We start from the raw sequence: 13,413 nt of genomic DNA, 5'->3' as shown, positions 1-13,413 counted from the left end.
TGGCTGTCAGTGTCCAAAATATAAACAGAACTGCCCTGGCTCGGAGAGAATCTGTCAGCAGCCCCAGTTCCCACCATCATCTCTCCCTGTCATGAAGGAGGAGTCTGCTTACATCCTGACCTGGTGTAGAGGCCTAACCACTCTTACAGCCCTGTGACCCCACTTTCCAAGGGTTCCTTCTGGTTGAACAAATAAGGGAACTTTCACCCACCCACCCACTCTTCAAGGCTCCCGTTCCTGATCCTAGATAGTCATCAGCCTGGGTTTCTTCACAAACCACAAATTACTAGTCCCAGGCCACTTTCTTCCTCTAAGTGTTTGCTTTCTTTTTCTGATGGGTCTGACTGGTCCGTACAACCCCTGGAATGGGGTAGCATGGCCCTAGAGACTTCCCCTCTCCGCCCATATGTCACAATCTGCATTAGTTCCCACTGGAATTTCCCCACAGTTTAGCTAAGGAATGTTTTGTTGAGTTTCTGTTGAGTTTCTGCTATTTCCCGTCCACTTCCTGCCACACCTTGCCAAACTCTCTCCTGCCCATTTTCCACCTTTGAGTAAACACACGGAGTTCATACAGAGAGTTTTCCAGAGGATTCAATGCCATTCACTCATTTCCCTGCCCTCCTGTTCCCCTCCCACACAAGACACTTGGGCATTTGAGTAGATTTTTACCATTGTTTCATTCCCTTTCAGTTTCTCCTTAACAGCCTCCTTTGATTTAACTCTATGCATTCAGGCGGGATAATACAAACGGGCAAACTGAGGGGCAGATGATATTTATAAAAAATAATACCCAGCACACTGTCATTCTCCATGGTGCTGCAAGGAGTTAACTAGAAGCAACAGGATTAAACTAAAAATTGATAATCAAAACTTAAAGAGCAGGAAAGGTTTTTGGCTGACAGTTGTCTGTTCCACAGCCCAGTGAAGAGAAGAGTCAGAAGCCCCATTGCTTGGCACACTTAAAATAAGGCTGGACCATGTAATAGCTAGTGTGCTGTAGGGACTACTCCTGTACTGGCAGGGAGACAGATGAGATGACCTCATTGTTATTTCCAGCTTTATTTCCATGTGATATAATCATAGATTGCTTTGACAACTGGTGTGGATCTGACACTGTCTCTCTCTTGGCAAGGTTTGCTCACACCCCAAGATGTTACCCTAGGCTCCTCTCTAGCAGAACATCAAACCCTGTCTCCTGTCCTCCCAGATACACCAGAACAAGGATGTAAAATCAGTTTTGCCTCACTAAGCATAGGTTCTACTGAAACACAGTTAAAGTTAACCACTAATAGAATACCATTTATTTAAATATTTTTGGATATTTTCTACATTTTCAAATATATTGATTTCAATTACAACACAGAATGCAAAGAGCACAGTGCTCACTTTATATTTATTTTTTATTACAAATATTTGCACTGTAAAAAACAAAATAGTATTTTTCAATTCACCAAATACAAGTACTGTAGTGCAATCTCTTTATCATGAACGTTGAAATTACAGATGTAGAATTATGTACAAAAATGCATTAAAAAATAAAACAATGCAAAATTTTAGAGCCCGCAAGTCCACTCAGTCATACTTTTTGTTCAGACAAACAAGTTTGTTTCCATTTGCAGAAGATAATGCTGCCCACTTCTTGTTTATGTCACCTGAAAGTGAGAACAAGCATTCGCATGCCACTGTTGTAGCCGGCATCACAAGTTGTTTACGTGCCAGATGCACTAAAAATTCGTAAAAATACTTGTGGCACCTTAGAGACTAACTAATTTATTTGAGCATAAGCTTTCGTGAGCTACAGCTCACTTCGTCGGATGCATGCAGTGGAAAATACGGTGGGGAGATTTATATACACACAGACCGTGAAAAAATGGGTGTTTATCATACACATTGTAAGGAGAGCGATCACTTAAGATGAGTTATTACCAGCAGGAGTGTGGGGTGGGGGGAGAGAAAACCTTTTGAAGTGATAATCAAGGTGGGGCATTTCCAGCACATTTCCAGGAATTAACAAGAACATCTGAGGAACAGTGCGGGGCGGGGGGGGGGGGGGGGGGGCAGAGCAGGAATAAACAAGGGGAAATAGTTTTACTTTGTATAGTGACTCAATTATCCCAGTCTCTATTCAAGTCTAAGTTAATTGTATCCAATTTGCAAATTAATTCCAATTCAGCAGTCTCTCATTGGAGTCTGTTTTTGAAGTTTTTTTGTTCAAGAATAGTCACTTTTAGGTGAGAAATCGAGTGACCAGAGAGATTGAAGTGTTCTCCGTCTGGTTTATGAATGTTATAATTCTTGACATCTGATTTGTGTCCATTTATTCTTTTACATAGAGACTGTCCAGTTTGACCAATGTACATGGCAGAGCGGCATTGCTGGCACATGATGGCATATATCGCATTAGTAGATGTGCAGGTGAACGAGCCTCTGATAGTGTGGCTGATGTGATTAGGCCCTATGATGGTATCCCCTGAATAGATATGTGGGCACAGTTGGCAATGGGCTTGTTGCAAGGATAGGTTCCTGGGTTAGAGGTGCTGGTGAGAGGTGAGAGGTGCTGGTATTTGCTTCAGGTTGGGGGGCTGTCTGTAGTCAAGGACTGGCCTGTCTCCCAAGATCTGTGAGAGTGATGGGTTGTCCTTCAGGATAGGTTGTAGATCCTTGATAATGCGTTGGAGAGGTTTTAGTTGGGGGCTGAAGGTGACAGCTAGCGGCGTTCTGTTATTTTCTTTGTTGGGCCTGTCCTGTAGTAGGTGACTTCTGGGTACTCTTCTGGCTCTGTCAATCTGTTTCTTCACTTCAGCAGGTGGGTATTGTAGTTGTAAGAATGCTTGATAGAGATGTTGTAGGTGTTTGTCTCTGTCTGAGGGGTTGGAGCAAATGCGGTTGTATCATAGACCTTGGCTGTAGACAATGGATCGTGTGGTGTGGTCTGGGTGAAAGCTGGAGGGATGTAGGTAGGAATAGCGGTCAGTAGGTTTCCGGTATAGGGTGGTGTTTATGTGACCATTGCTTATTAGCACTGTAGTGTCCAGGAAGTGGATCTCTTGTGTGGACTGGTCCAGGCTGAGGTTGATGGTGGGATGGAAATTGTTGAAATCATGGTGGAATTTCTCAAGAGCTTCTTTTCCATGGGTCCAGATGATGAAGATGTCATCAATGTAGCGCAAATAGAGTATGGGCATTAGGGGACGAGAGCTGAGGAAGCGTTGTTCTAAGTCAGCCATAAAAATGTTGGCGTACTGTGGGGCCATGCGGGTACGCATAGCAGTGCCGCTGGTTTGAAGGTATACATTGTCCCCAAATGTAAAATAGTTATGGGTGAGGACAATTAATTTGCAAATTGGATACAATTAACTTAGGCTTGAATAGAGACTGGGAGTGGTTGAGTCATTATACAAAGTAAAACTATTTCCCCTTGTTTATTCCTCCCCCCCATCCCCCCACTGTTCCTCAGACGTTCTTGTTAACTCCTGGAAATGTGCTAGAAATGCCCCACCTTGATTATCACTTCAAAAGGTTTTCTCTCCCCCCACTCCACTCTCCTGCTGGTAATAGCTCATCTTAAGTGATCGCTCTCCTTACAATGTGTATGATAAACACCCATTTTTTCACGGTCTGTGTGTATATAAATCTCCTCACTGTATTCTCCACTTTATGCATCCGATGAAGTGAGCTGTAGCTCATGAAAGCTTATGCTCAAATAAATTGGTTAGTCTCTAAGGTGCCACAAGTCCTCCTTTTCTTTTTGCGAATACAGACTAACACGGCTGCTACTCTGAAACCTAAAAATTCATAGATCCCTTCATGCTTCAACCACCATTCCAGGGGACATGCATCCATGCTGATGATGGGTTCTGCTCAATAACTATCCAAAGCATTGCGAACCGATGCATGTTCATTTTCATTATCTGAGTCAGATGCCACCAGCAGAAGGTTGATTTTCTTTTTTGGCGGTTTGGGTTCTGTACTTTCCGCATTCGAGTGTTGCTCTTCTATGACTTCTGAAAGCATGCTGCACACCCGCTTCCTCTCAGATTTTTGGAAGGCACTTCAGATTCTTAATCTTTGGGTTGAGTGCTTTAGCTATCTTTAGAAATCCTACCTTCTTTGCATTTTGTGAAATCTGCAGTGCAAATGTTCTTAAAACGAACAACATGTGCTGAGTCATCATCCGAGACTGCTATAACACGAAATATATGGCAGAATGATGGTAAAACAGAGCAGGAGACATATAATTCTCCCCAAGGAGTTCAGTCACAAATTTGATTAACACATTTTTTTAATGAGCTTCAACAGCATGGACACATGTCCTCTGGAATGGTGGCTAAAGTATGAAGGGGCATATAAATGTTTAGCATATCTGGCATGTAAATACCTTGCAATGCTGGTTACAAAAGTGCTATGCAAATGCCTGTTCTCACTTTCAGGTGACGTAAATAAGAAGCGGGCAGCATTATCTCCTGTAAATGTAAACAAACTTGTTTGTCTTAGTGATTGGCTGAACAAGAAGTAGAACCGAATGGACTTGTAGGCTCTGAAGTTTCACACTGTTTTGCTATTGAGTGCAGTTATGTGACACACACACACACAGAAAATCTGCATTTGTAAATTGCATTTGCACCACAAAGAGATTGCACTACAGTACTGGTATGAGGTGAATTGAAAAACACTATTTCTTTTGTTTATTATTTTTACGGTGCAAATGTTTATAATAAATAATATACACTTTGATTTCAATTACAACACAGAATACAATATATATGAAAATGTAGAAAAATATTCAAAATATTTAATAAATTTCAGTTGGTTTAACTTTGCAATTAATTCTGATTTTTTAAATTGTGATTAATTTGTTTGCATTCATCGGGTGAGTTAACTGTGATTGACAGCCCTAATAATAATAATACTTAGCTCTTAAAGAGTTTTTCCATCATCAGGCTATGGGAGAAGTTGATTAGTATTGTTATCCACATTTTATAGCTGGGGAAACTGAGGCACACAGCAGTGAAGTGACTTGCCAAGGTTCACACAGAAGGGCAGAAGCAGATCCAGGAATAGAACCCAACACACCTGCACTCCAGTCCAATACCTTATCCACTAGATCTGTGTAGTCCTGGCATGTGCATCCTTCCCCATTTGACATACATTACTTCCACTCCACCCAATTGTGTTTCTAAGGACTGAAGGTTGTCATGAGTCATTTGATTTAAACAGCATCAGCTCACCACCAATAACACTTTAGGATGACTGTACATCTTTTATAAGAAAACGTTGATGTTAAAATGTGTTTACATCATTCAAATATAAATACAACATATCAAATACATTTATGCACCTCCAGCTGCAGGTCATATTATTTTCCAGAGAAAAGCTACAATGTAAAAATGGTGCCTTCTCACTCAGAAGATCTACTTGCCTATTCAGATGCAGGTCTGCTGACTTCAATGACAGATGTAAACTATTTTAACTTGTTTGCCCTGCGGACCCAACACGCTCAGAAAGAGAGATCTGGAGTCTATCCTGCCTCATGCATCCGCAGCAAAATTATTAACTAAGTGCCAGATGCAGAACTTTTACAGCTGGGGAAGATAGGCTAGCTAGGAAGAATCAAACTGGACTCTCAATCCCTGGTTAGTTTTTGCAGATTAAAACATAAAAGATTCCATTTTTAATGTGTATACTGAGCAAATATCAGAAGGCTGGAAGTCTTGAGATCATCAATAATCAAGCCCCATGATGTGCCATTTTTGTTTCTGTGTCCTTTGAAGAGCAGTTTTATAAAAAGGACATGAAACGTGGCTGAAAAACCAATGGTACAACACAGCCATGCTAGCGCCTGTCACACTGGTTTAATCGGGGCAGATGTCCAAACGTGTGTAAGTGGGGGAATAGTCCTGCTATTGTGGGGAACCTTCCTGGCTTCTGCACTACCCTGGTGAAGTGGGCTAGTGAAAGGATCGGAGTCCTTACTCCCACTTCCTTTACCCGTGGCCTCCCTGCCCTTGAGGACTCCCCTTCCACTCTCCTGTCTGGCAAAATTCTCGTAACCCCAACAAGGCTGGGCCCAGGATTACTGGGGGGGCTCGACCCCCAACCCTGCTGTGGTCACCTAGGACAGGGGCTAGGGTGTCTCCACTCCGGAGTACTCTCTCTGCACTGGGCACTTCTCTGACCCACTGACCATTACATACAAGTTAAAGCAAATGCAAGTTATTAAATCAACAATTAATTTTAAAAAGAATAAGGAAAAATGGGAAAGGTTAAAGGAAACACATCACCCCGCTCTGTGGCAGGGAACATCACATCACGATGAAGTGAGCTGTAGCTCACGAAAGCTTATGCTCAAATAAATTTGTTAGTCTCTAAGGTGCCACAAGTACTGCTTTTCTTTTTGCGAATACAGACTAACATGGCTGCTACTCTGAAACCTATCACAAACTGTCTCTGGAATGTCAGGGCACTTCACAGTCTGTTCCTTGTAAGTCCCAGGCCTTCTTCTCAGGCCCTGGCTGTGCTGCAGGGATGCTGTGGGTTGGACACTTGCTTTGGTGGTGGCCACACGCTCTCAGGCTCTAAGTGGTAGGACCCTTCTTCCCAGTGTCGCCCCCGCCCTGTTGGGATTATGATCCAAGCCTGGCCTGCAGAGCCTCTTGGCTGAGGCGTCTCCCTGTGCTGGGCCTGCTGCTCATGGTCCCCCTCGTTCTCCCCAGCTGTTCACCGCACCCAGCCCCGGACTGCTCCAGCCCCAGCTGCCCCACTCTGTCTCTGCACTGCGGCTGCTGCTCTGCCTCCAGCTCCCTGGGCTGCTTCTTTGGCCCCTCTGCCTCTGGTTGCTGCAGCTCTGCTCCCAGGACAGGTCTGCTCTGCAGGCTGCTTCTGGGACTCTGCTCCCAGCACTGACCTGCTTCATGGGCTGCTTTTCTGGCCCCTCTGGCTCCGGTTGCTGCAGCTCTGCTCCCAGGGCACGTCTGCTCTCTCTGGGCTGTGCCTCTGGCTTTGGCGCTGCAGCTCTGCTCCCAGGACAGGGTCTGCTCTCTCTGGGCTGCTTTTCTGGTCCCTCTGGATCTGGCACAGCTCTGCTCCCCAGCTTAGCTTGGACCCCTGCTTTCTCCTTAGCTCAGCCCCACTCTGTCTGACCCAGGCAAATCCAGCTCACATGGAGGATGGGACCTCCCTGGCCTCCTGACTCCCTGATTAGGCTGCTCGCCCTGTCATTCAGGCTGACCTGGAGCATTGGCCATTGTTCCTGAGACTATCGGTCTCAGGGTCCTTGTTTCCCATAGACCCTTCCCCTTTTAGTACTGAGCGCTAGCCAACCAAAACACCCCCACTGAATGTTAGTAAGGGGGCAACAGTCCCCTTACACGTGGTAACAATTCCCTAACAGCATGTAGGAGTTCACCCATCCAACATGTGCCTCTTGAGAAGTTAAAAGAACAGGGAGTAATTGTGGCACTTTAGAGATTACAAATTTATTTGTTAATCTCTCTAAGGTGCCACAAGTACTCCTTTTCGTTTTGCGAATACAGACTAACAAGGCTGCTACTCTGAAATTTATTACAGCCTAAGCTTTGGTTGGCTACAGCTCACTTCGGCATACAACAGCTCAACATTTGCGCAGCAATGTTGGGGTCGGGGCTAACCAGCTGTACCCCGACCTCTCCCAAATTCTGCGGGTTGAGGGTTCCCTGTGGGGTCAGGGGGTGTTTGCTAGTAAGTGGAAGAATGGGGGGAGTGGGGGGGGGGGGTTCTGCTATAGTAATTTTCCAGGCATGACACCTGCAATCTCTTGCTTAACCTTTCAGCTTCGGACAGCTTCGGGGCGGGGGATTAACCAGCTGCCTGACGAGTCCAGTCGCTGTGCTGACTTCCCTCCGGACGCACATGGGCCGGGAAGCTCGGAACGCCTCTTGCGGGCGGGTCGGGGCTGGGGGCTGCGAGTTGCCGGGCGCTGCCCCGCGCGAGGCGGCTCCCAGGGCCGGCGGGACCCCACTTCGGCCGCGACCATTGACTCCTCGCTACCCCCGGCGGCGGCGGGTCTGCAATGGGCGCGGGGGGGCCTGGCTCGGCGCGGTCAGTCCCAGACTTTGCGCCACCTGCTGCTGGGAGTCCCCGCCCCTGGAGCTGGGGTGGGGGGAGGAGCCCGGATCCAGGCCCGCTCGTCCAGCGCCGCTGTGGGGCTGCAGCCTGGCTCCCAGGAGAGCCTCTGCCAAGGGCCTCGCCGGGTGTTTGGCCACGAGCCGGATTGCGGCTTGTTCGCCCCGGGCCGGGCGGCCCAGCACCCCGGGGGAGGGCAGGGGAGACTTAATGGGGCTACTTCTGCTGCCCTGGGTGCGGTTACCCCCCTTTTGGGGAGCAGGGAGTGTACTGCGCTCCGCTCCCGCGCGGGGAGGCAAGCCAGGCTGCCTTGCGACGTACTGGAGCCATAGGCGCTGACTTGCCCTCCCCCTTCCCTAAAGTCCCGGCCCCACCTCCCTTTCCCCATCCTAGCCCCGCCCCATTCCCCCAAGTAACCACCCCTGCCCTGCCTCTTTTCCTCCTCCCCCTCCCCCCGAAAGTCTTAAACCTGCCAGACAGCTGTTAGGCAGCAGGGGGCAAGAAGCGCTGGGAGGGAGGGGGGAGAAGGCGAGGAGGGAGAACTTGGCTGCTGGTGGGTACAGAGCACCTGCTAATTTTTCCCTGTGGGTGCTCCAGCCCTGGAGCACCCATGGAGTTGGCGCCTATGACTTGAGCTGCCCTTGATAAGTACAGCCCTAGAGGGGTTCGCCCTGCAAAGCTATAGCAGGAAAGAGAGCCCTAGGCATCTCCCCCAGCTAGATGGGGTCTGATCTTCTCAACCATCACTGCCTGTTACAACCCTGCTCATTGTTGTTCTTGGCTAAGACCCTTTACAGGGTTCAAAATAGTGAGAGGGGGCAGGCAGCTCATCTAAAAATAGGCACACAGGTGAAGTTACATCTATTCTAGCAGCTGAAAAGTACAAATAAGAAGGATTGTTTTTACTGGGCACAAGGTGATAGTTTATTAAAGGCAGCATTCAAACCTGGAAAGAAATGTGAAAAAAAGAGAGAGAGAGAGAGAGAGAGAGAGGCAGGATTTAGCATAGGCATAGTTTGAGTTCTATATTTTTTGGAGGGTGGCTCCAGTCAGGCCAAGGGGACTGTTTGTGAAGGGTGTGTGTGTACCACAGGGGCACCATGATAGATGGGGGGACAATTTTAACTGGGATTCTAGGGCTACTTAGGCAACTGAAAACTCTAGGTTTTTTTCAGATGATAATTTCTAAGTTATCTGACAGGAGCACTGTATCTAGTTTCTATATAAAGAAAGAAACGTAAATAGATACTAGACTCACTCAGCTCTAATACTAACAACTTCTGACATCTTGTGGCAAGTCACTTAACACAAAAAGAAAAGGAGTACTTGTGGCACCTTAGAGACTAACCAATTTATTTGAGCATGAGCTTTCGTGAGCTACAGCTCACTTCATCTGATGAAGTGAGCTGTAGCTCACGAAAGCTCATGCTCAAATAAATTGGTTAGTCTCTAAGGTGCCACAAGTACTCCTTTTCTTTTTGCGAATACAGACTAACACGGCTGTTCCTCTGAAACCTGTCACTTAACACAGTGGTTCTCGAAGCTGGTCCGCTGCTTATTCAGGGAAAGCCCCTGGTGGGCCGGACCAGTTTGTTTACCTGCCACGTCCACAGGTTTGGCCAATCGTGGCTCCCACTGACTGCGGTTTGCCGCTCCAGGCCAATGGGGACTGCGGGAAGGGTGGCCAGCACGTCCGTTGGCCCACGCCACTTCCCGCAGCCCCCATTGTCCTGGGGCGGCGAACCGTGGCCAGTGGGAGCTGTGATCGGCCAAACCTGCGGACACGGCAGGTAAACAAACTGGTCCGGCTCGCCAGGGGCTTTCCCTGAACCAGCGGCAGACCGGCTTTGAGAACCACTGACTTAATGGACACAGGTTAGGTTTAAAATTGTAATGTATATTCCTACTCAGATACTCTTACTAAAGTCAGAAGGGACCATCGTGATCATCTAGTCTGACCGCCTGCTCATTGCAGGCCACAGAACCTCACCCATCCACTACGGCAATAGACCCCAACCTCTGGCTGAGTTACTGACATCCTCAAATCATGGTTTAAAGACTTCAAGTTAGGGAATTCACCGTTTACACTAGTTTAAATCGGCAAGTGACCCATGCCCCAGGCTGGAGAGGAAGGCAAAAAAACCCAAACCAGGGACTCTGCCGATCTGACCCAGGGGAAAATTCCTTCCCAACCCCAAATATGGCGATCAGTTAGACCCTGAGCATCTGGGCAAGGCCCACCAGGCAGATACCTGGGAAAGAATTCTCTGTAGAGAACTCAGAGCCCACCCCATCTAGTGTCCATCACTGGCTGTTGGGGATTTTTGCTACAGGAAGTCACTGATTGGCCACACACCATTGTAGGCAGTCTAGTCCTACCATTCCCTCCATAAATTTATCAAGCTCAGTCTTGAAGCCAGTTAAGTTTTTTGCCCCCACTGCATCCTCTTCACTCCTCTGATGGTCAGAAACCTTCATCTAAGTTCAAGCCTAAACTTGTTGATGGCCAGTTTATATCCATTTGTTCTGGGGTCTATATTGGTACTTACATTAAATAACTTCTCTCCCTCCCTCGAGTTTATTCCTCTGATGTATTTACAGAGAGCAATCATATCTCCCCTCAGCCTTTGCTTGGCTAGGCTAAACCAGCTAGGAAATCAGCTGTTTCCACCAGCTAATTAAAGAACATGCACAAACCTCTTAAGACACAAAAATCCAATCCTGTTCTTTAAAAAGGTAAATATTATTAATAAAAAAAGAAGAAAATACATCTGGGAATTTGGGCTTTTGCTAGATTAAAAAAAAACACTACAAGGATTAAGCATCAAGAATAGCTCTCTTGAAGTCCAGTTTAAAGGTTACAACCAAAACAAAAGCACCTGGGGTTAGCACAGAGGAATCCACAAGCCATAAAGAAATAAAAGGGATAAACTTAATCACGTCTTTCTAGACATTTCCTGATCTATTTATATATCTGGGGTTTTAGATGAGTAGTTTCTAGGAAAGATACCAATGATTTTTCATACCTGGCCCAAGCTTCTCACAGTATAACTGCTCCCTGTCTCCCTCTCCCCAAGAACAACAACAGACAGACAAAAGGGAAGTCTTGTTTCAATTTTAAAAAGTTCTAGCCTTCCCATTGGCTCTTTTGGCCAGGTGCCCACTCACTTCCTTTTACCTATGCATAGCAGTGAGACTTTTTAACCCTTTACAGATAGAGCAATTAGAGAACAGCTACTAAGAGGGATTTTGTAGCTACTGGCTGGCTGAGTGTCCATAAAAGGGAGCTACCCCAACCACCTTCATTTATCACAGCCTTTTAGAATTCCAACTTCCCTGTCTCTACTGGAAATACCTCACCTGATACATCCTAAGACTCCATTAGCCCTTTTCACAGCTGCATCACATTGACAGCTCATAGTTATCCTGTGATCAGCCAATACACCCAGGTCTTTCTCCTCTGTCCCCAGTTTATAGCAAACATTCTTGTTGTTAGTCCCTAAATGCATGACCTTGCACTATTAAATATCATCCCATTTCTATTATTCCACATTACAAGGTCATCTAGATCTTCTTGTATGATATTCTGGTCCTCCTCCGTAATGGCAACACTTCCCAGCTTGGTGTCATCTGCAAATTTTATTAGCACACTCCCACTTTTTATGCCATCTTCAGTAATGAAAATGTTAAAAAAGGTTGGTCCCAAGACTGATCCCCGAGGAACTCCACTAGTAACCTCCCTCTAGCCTAACAGTTCACCTTTCAGTATGACCTGTTGTAGTCTCCCCTTTAACCAATTTCTTATCCACCTTTCGATTCTCAGATTAATCCCCATCTTCTCCAATTTAACTAATAATTCCCCATGTGGAACTGTATCAAATGCCTTACTGACATCCAGGTAGATTAGATCTACTGCTTTCCTTTGTCTAAAAAATCAGTTATCTTCTCAAAGAAAGATATTAGTAACTCTGTTACTACCTCTCAAATACAACCATTGAAACAATTGTAGAAAAATCTACGATTACTTTCTATCATTTAGGCTACTTACTTTTTGCAGTTCACCAAGCTTGGAACAGGTCATTTAACTTTAGGAAACATCCTAACAGCCCTTTCTTATCTTCATCATCATCATCATGTTCCTATTACGCCTCTGGCATTTAGGGCAGCGACGAGGCTCCTCCACTCCTGCCTGTTTCTGGAAAGTCTTTCAGTGTTTCCCCAGCTGTGCCCCAGGTTGTGCAGGTCGGTTTCCACAGCTCTTCGCCATGTTGTTTTCGGGCAGCCTTATTTTCGTTTGCCTTCAGCTGTCCACCTTATTGCTTCTCTGATGATGGAATCAGTTTCCATCCGAAGCACATGACCGATCCATCTCCTCCTGGCAATGATGGTGCTCAGATCCTCTTGGCTGCACTGTGTCAATAGATTTTGGTTTGAGATTGTTCTGGGCCAAAAGATATGGAGGATTTTTCTGAATCACCTGTTAAATTACTCTGTTTATAACAACAAAATTCTGACTCCCTGCCTCAGGGAGCGCAAGCTGAGAGCAGCCCATCTCCTGTCTCCTCTGCAGAACTCGTTACACTGCACACTCAGGGTGCCTGCCTGAGGCTTGCAGTTTGGGGTGGCAATGCCCGCCCCCTTGACCCCCCCATATCCTCCAAACCCTGCCTATAGGATTTAGGAAGATGAATGAAATAATTGATTTAATTCAACCAGCTTTCACACTGATCTTTCACCTCGTAAATCCATTCAAATTATATATTTATACTCTTCAAACAAATATATACTTTGATGTCTCTAGGTTTGGCTTCTTTCATTTCAGAAATGAATTACAAATAGGCTACAGATAAGAGCATTGTCCATTGCAAATTAAAACAACTGTACAGTAACTAGGTTTTCTTATTTGTTCTCCACCACACACACTGAACAATTATTTACTTTCATTTATGTTTACCTTAAGCAAAGTTCTGAGTACAAATTAAAGCCAATGATATTTCAACTCTTAACAGTTACATACCCAGTGTCTTTCCAAATACATAATTGTGGGCCTGATCCTACAGATTTGTAGCCTCATGTGAGTAAGTCTCGGGCCTAGAAGTGAGGGGGGCTATCATATCGATCATTCTTAGTCCAACTGAAGTCAATGACATGTTTTGACTCCACTAGTGCAGGGTCCAACCCACAGAGTGCCCTTAGTTTTTAAGCGGCTCGCCCAATGGAGTTCAGTTTTGGAGGGTCATGTGTGTCATTCAAAGTCTGACAGCAGCAGCTCTGTCCCTTGCTCCCTAGGTTTCTAGTTCTCATGGATGG

The 13,413-nt window shown here is 46.0% G+C and overlaps 1 protein-coding gene across 6 annotated transcripts in view; it reads right to left on the bottom strand.

Moving 5' to 3' along the window:
- LOC125642866 (uncharacterized) overlaps nt 1–12,451 on the bottom strand; it is a 59,084-nt gene extending 46,633 nt beyond the window's left edge. For 2 of the 6 annotated variants that reach the window (XR_012669958.1, XR_012669959.1), the window contains exon 1: nt 7,805–8,028. Coding sequence is in view for 1 of the 6 variants with exons in the window: in XM_075132385.1 (XP_074988486.1) it covers nt 12,152–12,184 (33 nt within the window). In the remaining 5 variants the exon portion in view is untranslated. Of the gene's footprint in view, nt 1–7,804; nt 8,029–12,151 lie in introns of those variants that run through there. The other 4 variants (XR_012669957.1, XR_012669954.1, XR_012669955.1 and 1 more) reach the window with 4 other exon arrangements.
- Between the last annotated feature and the right edge of the window lie 962 nt (nt 12,452–13,413).

This window comes from Caretta caretta, chromosome 9 (assembly GCF_965140235.1).
Source record: "Caretta caretta isolate rCarCar2 chromosome 9, rCarCar1.hap1, whole genome shotgun sequence".
In the NCBI taxonomy this organism is placed as follows: Eukaryota; Metazoa; Chordata; order Testudines; family Cheloniidae; genus Caretta; species Caretta caretta.
This window is presented reverse-complemented; position numbering and strand designations above follow the sequence as displayed.